Raw genomic sequence first — 16,875 nt, 5'->3', positions numbered from 1 at the left:
TAGCGCGGCGTGGTACTGCTAGCACCGGTCCGGGAAGAGTCACTGGCAGAACCAACTTCACAGAAGACCGGATGAGGTGGCGATGTTGTAGGAGAGATCGGTGAGTTGCTCAACCACTGTACCTTCGCGCTTGTCGTCGAACCACACTTTCGCTCCCAATGGCAGAGGGAAGAGAGACTTGGCTGCTAAGCATTGATCGAAGTGATCTTCTTGGCGATGCTTAGCCTTCTGCTCCTTGGTCCGGAGAGCGGTGATGTCTGGCCAGAATGGTTGCAGGAGACCAGGTGGGCACGGAAGATTGGTGCGGAGCCTGCGGCCGTATAAGAGTTCGGCCTCTGGCCGTGGTAGACAATATTTCCTTCCGACCATTACTTGTTCTTGTTCTTTACCAAGTGGAATCCGGCTCGAAGAACCATGTTGCGGCCCTCTGGCCGTGGCAGACAAGATTTCCTTACAACCATTACTTGTTCATTTTCTTTACCAAGTGGAATCCGGCTCGAAGGACCATGTTGCGGCTCTCTGGCTGTGGTAGACAAGATTTCCTTCCAACCATTACTTGTTCTTGTTCTTTACCAAATGGAAAAAAACTGAATCTGCAAGAGTCCTGAAAAGCAAAGATCGACACGTGTACATGTAGCCTCAAGCAGAAAAGCTGGCAGCGCAAAAGGAAACATGAAGCCAAAAGAGATGCCTAGCTCTGGCGTACATCGTAGAGGTCACTGCGCATCCGGTGCACTGCGCCCCAAAGATGCAGGCACGGCGCCCTAAGAAGCGACGACATCAATAAACTGCATCGCATCATGCAGATAGAGCGATAGCGTACCGAAACTAGTATAAAATACACACAAAAACAAAAATAACTGAGAGAGAGAGACATGCAGATACACAATAGAATCGACTCGACTGCATGTAGAGTAGCTGCCTCTAACTGCAGCAGATTGGAGCACGCAGGTACGTGGTCAAGTCGGGAAAAGTGAAAGGTGAGAGAAACAAAATACTAATTAATTCAAACGAGCAAATACAATAATTGTGAATTCATGTGCAAATGTCTGTAACACCACGGCTGTAACATTCTCCCCCCGGTAAGCCAACGCGGGAGACTTACCAATTTAAAAAAAAAACATAACAGACATTCTAGCAAAAAGCGGGAAGTCTAAGCATTGGCTTTTGCGAAAAACCATAAACAAGTCACCAGTGTCCGCCGCCACACAAGAGTTCATACCTGCTTGTGTACGTCCAGCTTACACAACCGAGCTACTGGCCTGCGGTATGTACCCGTCTGAGTCTTTACATCCACAACACGTACACGACCATCCTTGCCGGGGTGAGTGGCGACGACTCTGCCACGAATCCAACTCCCTGGGGGTAGGTTGCTGTCGGCGATGATGACCACATCATCCATTGCCAAGTCAGCTGCACTTGCGTGGTCCTTGTGCCACTTCGTTTGCCGAGACAGCTCTGGCAGGTACTCTTTCACCCATCGCTGCCAGAACATGTCAGCTAAACACTGAGCGATACGCCAGCCCTTCCGCAGGCACAAATTGGCATCAGTACTTGCGGTGATGTGGTGGTTGGGACTGGACGTGCCAATCAGGAAATGACTCGGCGTCAATGCCTCCGGATCGTCTGGATTAACGGAAATGTGTGTCAGTGGCCTACTGTTTACAAGGGCTTCAGCCTCTGCGAAAGCTGTAGCGAGCACCTCGTCGGACGGCGTACGCACATCCATGATGGCCCGGAGCGCACTCTTCACCAAACGCACCAAACGCTCCCAGGCTCCACCCATGTGCGGTGCGGCTGGCGGGTTGAAATGCCACTGGGTGCTGTGTGTTGTCAGCTCTGCGGTGAGTTGATCTTGTTGCAGGGCCGACAGTGCTGTCGACAGCTCCTTATCTACTCCATGCAGGTTTGTGCCATTCTCGGAGTACATGATGTCGAGTAGCTGTTGGCACCACGAACGCCACCGAGCTGGTAGACTAGTTGGGAGCTCTTCATCCCAGCCGATGCCACTGAGCCATACGTCCTGCAGCAATACTCCGGCAGTCACTGTGAACGCACCTAACAGACCAAGTGGATCAAACACGGACATAACGTGACTCAGGACCGCTCTCTTGGTTGGGCGTAATGACGAATCGGACAGCTGGTTGAGGCGTGATGGATGCACGGCGAACAGGAAGCGGTTACTGTTCGGGTTCCACCTCAACCCTAGCGCACGCTCCACTGGCAGCTCAGTGTTGGCGGTGAACGTGACATCACCCTCGGCGCGGAGCTCTGGGGTGATGCTCTGGAGGACAGTGTGCAAACTGCTCACCCAGTTACACACCTTGAATCCACCACGAGCTTGAACTTCGATGTTCTGAGCCACCATCTTGGTTGCCTCAGCTTCTGTACTGCGGCTATCGAAGTGATCTTCTATGTAGTGGTCCTCTTGGATAGTGGCGGCCGTCTCTGGGCACTGAGTAGCGAACTGCTGTGCGTTGTGTTGCATCACGTACTGCGCTGATGCGGGCGATGAAACCGCACCGAAGATCATGGACTGCATGCAGTATTGCTCAGGGTCGCCATGGCGGCAGTTACTGCGCCAGAGGAAACGCTGTGCCGACTGGTCGTCCGCCCGGATATGCACTTGGTGGAACATCTCTTTGAACTCTCAGCCGAAGGCTAACTTGAATTGTCGAAAGCAGAGTGGGACACCAACCAGAGGAGTAAGTAGGTCTGGACCCAGGACTAGCGCATCATTCAGACTTGTGCCACCGGACTTTGCAGCCGCGTCGAAAAAAATCTCAATTTGCCGGGCTTGTTGACTTTGTACACCCCGAAGTGCGGTTGGTACCAGGTAAGGCCGCTGATGTTGGTAGCTTAATCGGGTGAGAGCTTGCGCGCGTATCCCTTTTTCAGGTAGTCATTGACCTTGGACTCGTACTTGGCTGCAAATTCTGGCTGGGCATCCATCTTCCCTTCCAGGTGACGGAGGCGACCGAATGCCATGTCGTAGCTTCCTGGGAGCTGTGGTCAGTCCTGCTTCCACAGCAGGCCCGTCTCGTAGCGGCCATCGGTCCATCTGCTCGTCTGTTGTAGCAAAGTTTCAGCGCGAGCAATCGCTGGCGACTTCAGCGTTTCTGCGCACAGCTTTATGCCAAAGTTCTCTACTGTGAATCTGTCCTCGACCAACTGGTGCAGAGTGTCATGGTCGGACTTCTCCCACATAGTCAGCGTGACATGCGGGTCCGCTCGGTTGCGAAACTGTCCGCAAAGGCTGCCATGGATGACCCAGCCGAGTTTGGTCCGGGATGCCATGGGAGCATTGGGCGGTCTCTCAATCACTTCCCGTGCCACAGTCAGGTGGCCGTTGTCCTGACCAATCAGCAGTTGCGGTGGTGAGCCGTTACACTTCGACAGGTGAATGCCGTGCAAGTGGCCCCACTTGCTCTTGACCTTGTCCAGATCGACCGGTGGCGCTGCTAGAGTTAGGCCTAGCCTAGTCCGCACATTGGTGAGGACGAAAGATGCAGAGCTGCTAGTACGGATAGTGAGGTTGACTCTCTCACTCGCTCTATCCTCCTGTGTGATGCCGTTGGTCCACTTCAGGGACAGAGGATCACTGGGCCCAGTAGCGCCTAGGCGCCGTGCCAGGTCTGCGTTGATCAATGTCACTGTGGATGCCTTGTCGAACAGTGCTGAGGTCTCAACTGTTCCACTGGGTCCTTCCAGTGTGACCGGCATGACACGGAGCAATACATTCTTCCGTGTGGCCGTTGCGCTGACAGATTCCGCCGCATCGGTTGACTCTGTTGCATCGGCCGGCGCTTCGTCAGCGGATATATCATGGGTGGCATTCATCACGTATGACCGGGGGGCGTGATGAAGCAGAGAGTGGTGTGGCTCCTGACAGCCATCTAGCTCACACTTTTTGTTGCGAGAGCAGTCTTTCAGCATGTGGCCGCGGTTTAGGCAGGCATAGCAGAGGCGGTTCTCTCTACAGATCTTCCACAGCTGACGGATAGGCTTGCCACCAAACTCCGAGCACTTGCGGATGTCGTGCTCGCCTGTTCCACAGCCATCACAGGATTTCTTGCCATCGCGTTTGCTTGACGGCTTGGCATCAGCTGGTCCCTGGTGATTGTGTTGTTCACCTCTGGACGACGACCTGCTTTGTCCGGCACTTGAGTTCCGGTACGTGGTACGTACACATGTGCGGCAGCTTCTGCTATTTCCAATAACCATTTGGAAAATAGAGCGATACTGATGTCACCCGACGTTGACGACTGCATCACTTTCCCCCACTGCAGCCGCAGACTTGCTGGTAGCTTGGAGACAAGCTCCTGGCGGAGTTGCGGGTTATATAAGTGTCCGACGCTGTTCAGCAGACTCATTGTGTCGACGAGTGTCTGGACGGACGTAGTGAAAGCCATTATGCCGTCAAAATCATCATTTCTGATGGTGCTGAAGTACCTGGCTCTCTGGATCAGGGCGCCGATCACAAGCTCAGGCCTGCCGAAACGGAGTTCAAGAGTACGAAACACTTCGTTGATGTTGTCTGGTACTGCTAGCAGTCCAGCCACGGCATCCTTGGCCTTTCCCCGCAAACATTTCTGAAGGTGCACGAGATTATCAGCATTTGAGAACCCACACTCCGTTGTGGTGGCTGAACAAAGGCCACTCCTCTGGGGCTCCGGAAAAGAGTGGTAGATCCTTTGCCATCGTCTGCCGAGCAAGGAAGCGGTTGGTGGTCCTGGATTGTGGTTCCGGAGGTGCTGGTGGTGGAGGGGGCACCTTCAGTTGGGTGGCCTGAGGAGGACCCTCACTCAATGTCTGGTGGATGGCCAGCTCAGAATGTACACGTTCCAGCTCCTGTTGCAGGAACAGTTCCCGGGGAGATGGTGGGTCACTGTGGGTCAGCACAGGTGTTGCCGGCGTTGCTACGAACGGGGCTGCTGTCGCATTTAGCAGGACTGTCCGCCCTGGCACTGGACCATTTCTTGCTGGTGGCACAAACTGCCCTGCAGCCAAGAAGGTCACCTGGTGTGTGACAGGGTGCTGGAATTGGCCTACTGTTGGCGTTTTGCGCTGTGCGAACAGCTCGTGCGTAGACGACACACTATCCAAAGTTAGAACGGCGGGCTGAGCAGCATGTATACGGGCCGGACGCATGCAAAGTCGAAACGGGTAGACCGTGCTGCGCAAACAGCTCACGCTGAGGGGGCGCACTATGCTGTGGATCAGGCACGGGTCTAGTTTGTGTGTCAGGTGCACATGGCTGCGCAGCACTCTGGGTGTTTGGGAACGGCTGCAGCAACTTCACAACGCCATCGAGCATTGTCTTTCCCAAACCAAAAGTGAATTTATGTATTTCCAAAACACAAATTATATGAATGGAAAACATGGAAAACCTCCAGTCAAGTACGCGCTGGTACTATGAATTGCAAGTACAGAACTGTCTCTCGTACCGCGTACATATGTACAACAAAAAACTCCACATCGCGACACAGCGCCGCGGCTCGATCCCAAAGTGACAAGCGAACAGCATGCACACATCAAATAAATGCACAACATAGAAACAGAAATCTTTGAACAGAAACAATAACAAAGTAACTGGAATGTAAGATTGTTCATCTACAGATATTCAAAGACTTTCACACTCAATAGTGGTTGCACGACATCCTCCCCACCAAAGTCTTCTCAGGCGTAGCGAGCTGGAGGCCGAATTGTGCTCGTACGGGTCGATCTTGCAGGCGGACCCGCTGGTGCTGGCTCTGATGACTGTGGAGCCTCTGGCCATGGCACCGCAACTGGCCAAAGGAACCAAGCGCCGAATCGGTCTCAGCACAGAAGAGCACTCTCCATTCTCCTTCATGACACAGACCTCAGCCACTCTGACTTGCCCGTCGCGCCAAGGAAAGAGCTTGACGACTCTGCCCATCCGCCAGCGCTGGTGCCGCTTGTTGTCAGCAATGATGAGGACGCCATCATCAACCACGATCGGCGACGAGCGCCCAGCATGGTACGCATTCAAGGTGACCAGGTCCTCATCTTGCCGCCGGCTCGTCAGGTGTCCCGTCAAAGCAGTGACGTACTTCTGACGCCGACCCAACTGCTCGGCCGTCACATGCTGATCGGTGACCTCCGCCGCGCCGGGCCAGAGCTTCCCACACAGCATCGCGGGCGAGAGAGGCGGCTCGGAGTCCAAACCGCCAACGTGTGTCAGTGGACGGTCGTTGACAGCAGCCTCGATCTCACACAGCAGGGTGCGCAACTCGCACTCCTTCACCAACGCCTTGCCAAGCACTTTGAATAGCGGGCGCTTCACGGCGGCAACGAGCCGCTCTAAAAACCCGCCGAACCACGGTGCCGCTGGTGGGTTGAACAGCCACTCTACCGACAACATCTTCGTCGCTGCTCGGAACGTTGTGCCGTTGTCTGAACGGATGCAGGCTGGCTCTCCCCACCGTGCTCAGAACCGCCGGTACGCCAGGAGAAACTCTATCTTCTCCAAGCTCCGCACCAGGTCGATGTGGACAGCTCGGGTGGTGCCGAACACGAAGAGCACGATCCATGCCTTGCCGCCATCCTTGACATAGAGAGGGCCGGCATAATCCACTCCGCATAATCCAAATTGACGCTGGTGCACCACGCGGTCTCGTGGTAGCGGTGTGGAAACTTCATCCGCGGCTCGCGCATCCTGCCGACGACAGATAACGCATTTGCTCTTCACCCTGCGCAACGCGCAACGATCGCCAATGATCCAATACTGCTGCCGCGCAAGAGCTAGCACACTCTCGACACCCTGATGTAGCGACTTCAGCTGGAGATGGCGCAAAACCATCTCGGCGACGTGGTGTTTAGCGAGCAGGACCGGGTGCTTAGCGCCAGCCGGCCGGCCGCCAACTCGCATCACCCCGTCGTCGTCGATGAACGGCTGGTACTGGAAGAGCTTCGACTCCTTCAGCACCAGTTGACCTGCCAACAGCCATTTGACTTCCTCCGGGTAGAGCTCCAGCTGCACCTTCTGGAACACGAGTGCCCTGGCTCGTCTCTCCAGATCTTGAGTCGACAACGGTGGGCGGCTCTGGGGACGCCAGCTCAGCAGACACTTGGCGACTCCCAGCAAGCGTGGCCACCTCGATAAGCGCGACCACCAGAGGTGCTCGGGCTCCAAGCTGGCGGTGACGACATTCACCTTCACTGGTAGCGACTCTATTTCGGTGCACTCTACTGTTGGTCATATTGGCCAGGCGGGACCATGCTGCCAACTCGATTGATGCAGCTCCTTCAGTGTCGCACCACGACTTGCCAGGTCGGCCGGGTTGTCGCTGCCTGGACAGTGATGCCACTCCATTCCGAGGCCGTTGGATACGTCCTGGATTTCGGTGACCCGGTTGGCGACGTACGTTGGCCAGCGATGGGGTTGGCCGGCGATCCACTGTAGCATCGTCATCGAATCCAACCAAGCGTGCGTCTCCTTGATAGGCAGGCGCACCTCTCCTGCGACGAAATGCAGCTAGCGACTGCCGACAAATGCTGCCTGCAGTTCCATCAGTGCCAGGGTCTGCTGCTTCATCGGAGCAACCTTGGCTTTGCTGAAGATCAGCTCGCTGACTCTGGGCCACGTGGCGTAGATACAGCAGCCGAACCCGCTCTCAGAGGCGTCGACAAACAGATGTATCACTGCTTCGGCGCTGCAGCTGAGGTAGCGCAGCAGTGGCTGGTGCTGCAGAGCTGTCCTCTCTCCCCACCATTGCCGGATCAACACCTGCATGCTTGCAGCCACCTGGTCATCCCACGCGACAGCCTCCTGCCATAGCTCCTTGAGGAACAGCTTTCCCTGCAGGACGTACGGCGACGCGAACCCGAGAGGGTCGTACAGGCTGGCCACGCAGTGCAGCAGCTGGCGCTTTGTCGTCGGATCGTCACAGTCTGGAGGCACCGGAAGGCGAAGCGAATCCTCTTCGCCATTCCAGCAGAGACCGAGCACCTTGCCGCTCGACTGTACCTCGTCATCTCCAAGCGAAACATTGCACTTCCACTTCCGCAGATCCATGCCCGCTGTCTCCAGGCACGCGGTGCCAATCTTCTTGAACTGGCGTGCCGAGTCATTCGTTTGCACGCTGGCGATGCAGTCATCGACGTACAGACTGTCGCGCAACCGGCCAAAGATGTCTGCCTCGGTCGGCGTGGCATGCTCCAGCGCGGACTCCAGGTGCGTCCGCAGCACTGCTGTGAGCAGAAACGGTGAACAATTCACCCCGAACGGCACCCTCGCCAGTCGCCAAACCTGCATCTTGCCTGACGCATCGCTCCACAGAAATCGGAGATAGCGCCGGTCGGCCTCCTTCATACCGATCATAACGAAGGCCTTCCTGATGTCGGTTTGCACGGCGACCGGCTGTTCCCGGAACGGAATCAGCAAGCCTGCAAAGCTCGGTAGTAACGACGGGCCCGGGTCCAGCAGAGCGTTCAACGACTCGCAGCCGGCCTGTGACGCGGACGCATTGAAAACGACGCGCGTCTTCGTCGTCGTGGATTCGGCCTTGAATACTGCATGATGCGGCATGTAGTACCCTGCCGTCGACGGGTCCGGCTCAAGCTCGATCGCGCCCAGCTCACCGTATTCACACAGAAGGACGTCGTCATACAGCGCCCGCCGGCCGTTGCGGTCGAGCCTTGCCATAAGTCGCAACGCCGTTGCCCTGGTCTGCGCATAGTTGTCGGCTGGACGCTCCGCCGACTTCCAGAGCAGGCCGACTTCGTAGTGCTGTTCCTTCCGATCTCCACAGAGAACTGTTCACTCTTGTGCATGGTGTCTGCAGTGAACTGACCCTTGATGGATAGAGGTGCACCAGATGGGCCAAGGAGTTTGGTACTGGATGGTGTGAGTACAGGGCGTTGTACGAGATTCTGTTAGTGGAGTGCATGATACACGATACATCAGCACCTGTGTCGATCTTGAATATCAAATTTGTCGAGCAAACAGGCCGACTTACTGACCAGGTCAATTGACTGGGAAGGACTGGTGTTGGATGACAGCTCTACCACAACACCCATGAGTGGCGACGGGGACGCAAGGATTCATTTCCGACAGCTCTGGCACCACGCGTGGTTGCTGGAGTGGAAAGACAGACGGCGGCGAAGTGGCCCTTCTTTCCGCATGAATTACACTTGCGACCAGATGCAGGACACGCAGAACGGTTGCTCTTGTGCGAACCAGCGTGGCCACACCACGGACTTGTTGAAGATGTAGTGCCGCTCTTCCTCTGCATGGACGGCGTTAATGCAGGCTTCGATGGAATGTCACTGCGCTGGAGACGACTCCTTGCATCTTGCTGCTTTCCTCCAAAGCGGGATGCAGCATTGACTTGCGGCCTGGCGGCTTGTGCTGCAACGTCTCCGGAGATTTTCTTGGCCTGCCTGGCCCTGAGAACTGCATCCGTGAGGGTGAGTTTTGTGGGCTCAATCTGCTGCAGCTCCTTGGCGACTTGACGATCCAGAAGGTGAGCCACGAGGCGATCTCGAATTCTGTTGTCCTTCTGGTCACCGAAGTCACAGAATTTCGCTACGGCGTGAAGTTTCCGAACAAATTCTTCCACGGACTCTCCTGGAAGATAGACGCACTGTTGGAAAATGGTCCTCTGGTGAAACACGTTCAGTGCTGGCGTAAAGTAAGCGTCCAGCTTCGTCATGACCTTGTCATGCTTGTCTTCGTCTCCAAAGGCGTCAAATACCAGTTGATCGAGGACAGTTTCGGCCTCTGGGGCCAGCCAGTAGAGCAACGTAGAGATTTGTGCTTTCTCGTCTTTCGCGTTGAGCTCTGAGGCGAGGCAATATCCCACAAACCTGCGTTTCCAAGCCGGCAAGGCATCTGGAATGGAGAATCAAAGTCCGCAGGCGGCGCGAGCTTGGCCATTTCTACTCGAAGTGTAGACCTGGTTGACTAACTTTGTCATGTTGTGCCATGCACTGACATAAGGAAGTGGTTTATTTTACAGACAGATGAGTGTAGATAATTATAGTGAAGAGTCAGGGAGGCCATGCCCAGCAGAGCATGGAATCGTGCGTAGCACGGGGGTAGTGTGAGGTCACGTACCGTCTATACATGGCGACAGGCAGGGGAAGGACTATGTCGTGAATGGGTGAAAGGATAACATGATACAGGATAGGACACAAACCAAATGTACAAGCATGAGGAATAAGAAACATGCATGACGAATTTAGAAAAGGGAAATTAAAGTTGCTGATGCGATTTCATGATAAGTATTAAATTATATGCCCAAGGTCCGAGTGTAGAGTCGTACTGCCACAGTATTACCACCCAGAGAACGAGTGCGGGAACAATCAAGTGAATGATAAGAAATCAAAAAATACAGGAAAGAAGTACAGTATGAAACACTAGTAGCGGAAAGCGGATGATGCCCAGCGCAGCAAGTCAATCAAGCAAATGCGCAGGCTTAACACGATCAACAGAGACAATCTGGTCCATACCATTGATACGCTGAGTGAAGTACTTGGGAGTGCGCGGGGAAAGGACCATCATACGGCGGTTGGAGTGGTAGCCGACCTGCGTCACGGCGCAAATACACTTCAGCGGCTGTGTCCAAATCGCTGGGCAGATAGACAGGATTCATGCTAGTACGGACGGGAAGAGGACGGATCTGCCGCAGGAAGGTAGACAGATGAGATGCGTAATCACTGCGGTCGCTGGCAGGAGTCAGGGAACTAGATGGGAAGAATTCACCAGGAAGGCGCAGCGTTGTACCGTAGACCAGTTCTGATGTTGAACAGTTGCTATCAGGCTTTGTCGATGTCCGGATGCTGAGCAGAATAAGCGGTAGCGCTTCTAGCCAGTGAGTTGAGTCAGAGAGAGAGTCCGGAGTGATGACTTGACATGCCGATGGAATCGCTCAATTAAACCATTGCACTGGGGATGGTAGGCGGTATTGCGCTTACGCTGGTATCCCAGTAGCTTCATCAAACTGTTCCAGAGGGCCGACTGAAAATGAGCACCACGATCTGTGACAAGAGAACAAGGTACACCAAACCGGGCAATCCAGCCTGAAGCTAAGGCAGACGCAACAGTGGATGCAGTGGCATCGGGGATTGAAAACGCCTCAAGCCACCGGGTGAATCGATCAATGCACGTAAAGAGATAACGATTTCCGTTGCATGAAGGAAGAGGACCAACAACATCGATGTGGATGGAATCAAAACGCTGAGCCGGCACAGGAAAGCTACCAATAGCAGAGTGGGTATGACGCTGGACCTTAGTTCGCTGGCACGAGTCGCAGGCCTTGGTCCAAGTGGCAACATCCTTCTGCATAGATGGCCAAACAAAGCGAGCAAAACCGGGTAGCACGAACACCAGGATGACGGAGACTGTGGATTATTATTATTATTATTTAATATTATTTGAACCTGGTACCCTCTGTTTCTCAATCATGGTCTTAGACCATCCCACTATGCCTGCCTGCTTGGAAGCGGAAGGATTTTTTCCAGCCGTGCTGCGACCCACAGTTAATTGGGAACTCGTGGCATGGCACGAGGAAAACATGGATGCAGTGAATGGGATTTTCGGTCTTTGACCACTTGCTGGTGAGCTGATCTACTCACCTCCCACAGCTTTAGGAGCTGCATCTGCGCCTTGATCCTTGAAGGGTGGTGGCGTTCCTACGGATGCGGAAAACCCGGCTTCCACCCGAGTCTCACGCGAACCGTGATTTTTTTTTTTAAATATTATTATACGCACTATGGCCATGCAAGCGGGAATGCCTACTTCACTTGTGCCATTCAGGATGATGATAAAGAAAAAGACAAACAGAAAGCTCAGAATCTTGAGGAACAATGCTGCAGAGCAGAAAAGCTGTGATCGATAGGATGCGCTACAGAAAGGTGAAAATTATTACTTCATTGATAATAGCTGGTGAGTTGTCTCTCGAAACTGTGGATAGACACACATATATCATGGCGAAATTTATGCGGCACAAATGGGCGAGCTACACCGGTAGACACGTCACAGATAAGCAGAGAGGTACTGCCGGGCACTGGAAGACGCTGGAGCTTGAGTGGTGAGTCGGGCTTCGACATATAGGTAGCCAACTAAGCATCAGTCTCTTGGGCAGTGGCAAAAGCGGTGAAATCAACAGGGTGCGATTGGCTAACAGCATCAACGTCAGGGCGGGATAGAGCATCAGCGACAGTATTCTCCTAGCTAATCATGTAGCGAGTGTCGGTCGCAAACTCGGCAATGTACAACAGTTGACGAAACTCACGAGAACTCACGTGAATGACGTGAAGAGGACAGATTAATAGCAAATGTCAGCTGCTTGTGGTCTGTCAGGATATGGAATGAACGGCCCTCCAAGTGATGCTGAAAATGCCGGATTGCGAGGTAGATACTTGGCAGCTCACCACGTCGGCGTCACCATGGCATTTGTATGTGGCGCGCAACGTGGGCGACATGCGACATTCGTTTGACGTTGCACTCTCGACGTGCGAGAGTTTGCCTGGCTATATATTTCGATCCGTTCTGTGTTTGAATCATTCTTGTTTGCTTGTAGTGTTTTAAAACCATCCCACCTCCCTTTTCTCATCACTAATTCACTTTGATAAAGTGAATAAATGAGGTGTTGGCTACGTTCATTTCCAGCTACTCAGGGTCGTCCCTCGGACGCAGACTTTTGTAGAAACTTGGCTCCGCCAACATTCTGCTCCGGCAGTGTCTACCCGTCCGACCCTGAATCCTCTCTCGTAGAAACTTGGCTCCGCCAACATTCTGCTTCGGCCATGTCTACGCATTTCTCTCCGTAGCCTCTCACTCTGATGGCCGGTACTCCCCAGTACCGCAAATTGCTGTGTGTTGTAGTAGATGTGCGTGTGTGTGTGTGTGTGCGCGCGCAATTGGTGTTCGGCGAGCTGCCTGCCCCCCGTCCTCGTCACGGCCCGAAGAAGAGGTGGCGAGATGTGATGTCGACTGACCTTGCGGACCTCGGCATGACCACCTGGCTTGAGAGTTGCCAAGATCGTCCTGGCTGGAGACGAGTTGCGAGTAGCACTCCGCCGCCACAGCCCGCTCCTGATCCTCTTCTCTGTGTATGTGGTCGCTCGTTTCGTCGACCAGGAGACCTGAAACGACATGCCAAGTTCTGCGCTCGCGTTCTCACTTGAACTTTACGACATTCGCTAGCATTGCATACGCAATGGGCAAGATCAAGGTCAAGGTCAAGGTGTGTGTGTGTGTGTGTGTGTGTGTGTGTGTGTGTATGTGTGTGTGTGTGTGTGTGTGTGTGTGTGTGTGTTTGTGTGTGTGTGTGTGTGTGTATGTGTGTGTGTTTGTTTGTGTGCAGTCCCAGCACTACTTGCTGTGTCTAACGTCGCTGTTCGCTATCATTGCTTCTGTGTTGGGCAGGTCTGAGGTCTGGGGTCTGAGGTGTGTGTATATGTTTATGCGTGTGTTTTTGGATGTGTGTGTTTGTGTGTGTGTGTGTGTGTGTGTGTGTGTGTGTGTGTGTGTGTGTGTGTGTGTGTGTGTGTGTGCGTGAGCGTTCATGCATGAGTATGTGTGTGCGTTCATGTGTGCGTGTGCATCAACATGTATATGCTCGTGGGTATATGTGGACATGGTTTTTCTTTGTTGTTGCTGCTACTTCCAGGATGGTAAGACACCATTACATATTGCAGCACGGGAAGGTCATGTTTCCGTAGCAGATTGTCTACTTAAATCTGGACATTCGTTGGAACCAAAGGATGATGTAAGTCAGATTATCCTTGATGCTTTCTCGTTTTTGTATGAGCAGAAAGAAGAATTAAGCAGTTAAATATTTTTTGGGAGTATACTTCTGTGCCTTCTCTTCATATCGTGACGTACCTTCTCCCGTACGTTGTCTCCTTCCGCATCACCAAGGTGATATAGCGGCACGAACAAATGAGAGCAAGAACAATGAATTATAATGTATTATTGTGAAAAGAAGAAGGACAAAATGTTACGAGTTCTGACAAACTGTCCACTAACGTAACCAGATCTTATACAGTCAGTGAGCGCGACAAAATGGCACAAAACTGACAAGGTTTACTGAGACATTCGGCGACCTGACTCCTAGCTCCAACAATTCTCCAAAGGGCAAAGGAAAGCACAACGAAGAAGAGCACGAGCTACGCGCCACGGCAACAAAAATGCCTAAAGTTACTGGATGATGGCGAAAATAGTAAGACTCTTGGACATACCGGCCTTACTACAACTCGACGACGCAAAACAACTGACCACCCAACTTGGGAGTCTCAAGTTTATGTAATAAACATAGAAAGGGGAAGCTAACCAAAGACAAATTGTCTCAAACCGAAACGTCAATATCCTACTGAACTCCACTATCATGTAAATGTGATGGACTAGTTATGTACAACAACAATGCTCTCATGCGCGCACACACGTGTGTACGCCTGCGTGTGTGGGCTCAACATTCCTGGACATGCACGAGCACACACACTTACACACAACATGCGCCATGCCATGTTCGTTGTATTTTGCCTGTATTTCACCTGATGATCAGGCATGAAAGTATACTAGTGAAATGTGCATTCTTGTCTCCAAAGAAATTGTTCATTAATTCCCAAAGAAATCTTCATTGATAATGATCCAGAACTCCCTATGCCATTGCCGGTGTTACCTTTACTCATTAGCTGTGTTTGTTTGTTCCTGTGTGTGTGTTTTTGCGCATGCATGGTTGTGTGCATGGTTGTGTATTTGTGTGTGTGTGTGTCTATGTGTGCATGCGTATGTGTGTGTGTGTGTGTGTGTGTGTGCGTTCATGCATATGCGTATTTTTATGTGTTTGTGAATCGTCATGTGTATGTGTGTATTTGTGTATGTTTATGTGTGTTTGTGTGTACTTGGTTTGTATTCATTAACAATGCTACTTCCAGAGTGGTCGGACCCCATTACACACTGCAGCATGGAATGGTCATGTTTCCGTAGTAGAACATCTACTTAATTCTGGACATTCGTTGGACTCAAAGGATAATGTAAGTCAGGATATCCCTGGTGCATCCTTGCTAGTGTATGAACAGAAAAGTCAGATTATATGGGTGTACATAGTGAGGTCCAGTGCATGTGTATCAGGTCTCATGTTCATCTGTTGTACGCACAATAATACATGCACAATTGGAAAACATTTTCCAAGGAGAACAACAGTTTTCACTATCTTCAACAGCCTAGACAACACTATTGAGTACCTTGGGTCACCTCAAAAATACTTATAAGTACAGTGTCTTGACGAGATTTGGTGTATGTTTTCATGTGAAATCGCACCGAACACAATTATGGTTCTGTAAAGCAACCGGCTGCTAGATTGGAATTCTTTGGTATTTTGTACACCTGCATAATGTTACACTTCCAGTGGCAGGTAAGATAGTTGAACAGCACAATCAGTCATGTCTTTGTGCGTAACCCGTACAATACTGGTGGTTTGTGTAAATCATCCAAACTTGGTTGGTTGAATTTCCAGTGGCGTATATCTTGTCCTGAACAAAACCAATCTACCAAGCCACATGGGGAGAACACTCGGGTATGCCAATGTTGCACCAGTTTTTTGTTCATTGCAGGCATCCTCGCTGTGCTTTTGAATTGCCTGTCGTTGGCAGAAGAGGATTGGGCGTATTTGGAGGCTTCTTTTATATTACTTCCTCCGTTAAGCAAAACTTCGTTGCGTTTTTACAGTTCAGTCCAAATCATTCTATGGCTACGAACACGCTTTGCAAAGTGGAAAAAAGCAGCATATGAAAGATATATAATGACAGATGAAACACAGCTCGTTTCAAAGCCGTCCAGTTTCACTCTTCGATGACGACTTACACTCACTGATGACATCGAGTCTGGAGCCTCACTGACTTTCACCTCCAGCGCTGCCAGCTTTTGTACCGCAGCATTTACAAATTGCCAAGACACGATTTGATCGTGGAGATCGCCAAGTTCTTCGCTCGAACTGTGAGCTTGATGACCTCCACGGTGGCGCTGGTAGTTGTGGCCACTCTCCGGAACGCCATGGAAGGAGCCACACAGACGCAAACAAACGCTCCCCATCTTCGCAGGGGTGTATCCGTGCCAGAACGTTTCCACACCCTGCAGAAGCTCCTTTTAGGTTTCCTTAGCCACGAGTGACACGGCTGTTTACAGGCTGTGGAAGAACGCCAAGTCGTCGAGGTTGAGATCAGGATTTTGCGCCGACTGCATGACAACATGAATGTCGAACATTTTTGATTTCCCCTGCGCTGCAAACAAAAGTGCATTGATTATGGTTGTGTGTGGATGCGCACCATCGACTCGTGCTAGTACAGCAGCGCCTGAGCGCTGGCCGGCTCCTGGATACTTCTTCGAGCCAGCGGTATTTCAAACTGTTTCTCACTTTCGTACTTTGGTGTCATGCGCGCACGCCTGGGGTTGTGTTCTGGTGACATCCTGTCGAGAAACGGTTCTGCTTCGCCGATATTTTCAAAGGACTCCACGCTTTTTGGAGGTTCAAAAGCCTGTCAGAACAATGGACGACAACTCGGCTACCCTATGTAGGGGATAGATCACTGACATGTATGTCTAATACCGACAGAAATATCATGACAAGAACACTAAAAACGCAACGAAGCTTAGCGGAGGTAGTAAGTTCTTACCCTATCCCTAATGCCTTCGAGCTTATCACAGACAATAACGACCTTTTGGGGAGATAGTGTGCTGCTTTGTGTAACTTGAATTGCCATGCAAATGTTCAACAAGCTTGAAAGCAACGCCACACTGCTGCCTGGAACTAGCTCGGGAATTCCCGCAACACACCGTCCAGGAGCGACACTGACTCACGCTGCTATCTGGTGTTCACGAGGTGTTTGTCGCGCTTGAAACGGAGC

At 52.1% G+C, this 16,875-nt stretch overlaps 1 protein-coding gene across 1 annotated transcript in view; it reads left to right on the top strand.

Annotated features, from left to right (window-relative positions):
- LOC135829138 (uncharacterized) overlaps positions 1 to 16,875 on the top strand; it is a 210,596-nt gene that overhangs the window by 93,002 nt on the left and 100,719 nt on the right. Inside the window, exons 8-9 of the mRNA XM_065341544.1 lie at positions 13,641 to 13,739; positions 14,908 to 15,006. Coding sequence (XP_065197616.1) covers positions 13,641 to 13,739; positions 14,908 to 15,006 — 198 coding nt within the window. The remainder of the gene's footprint in view (positions 1 to 13,640; positions 13,740 to 14,907; positions 15,007 to 16,875) is intronic.

Source organism: Sycon ciliatum, chromosome 13 (assembly GCF_964019385.1).
Source record: "Sycon ciliatum chromosome 13, ocSycCili1.1, whole genome shotgun sequence".
Lineage (NCBI taxonomy): Eukaryota > Metazoa > Porifera > Calcarea > Leucosolenida > Sycettidae > Sycon > Sycon ciliatum.
Note: the sequence above shows the minus strand (reverse complement) of the source record. Positions and strands in the feature narration are given on the sequence as shown.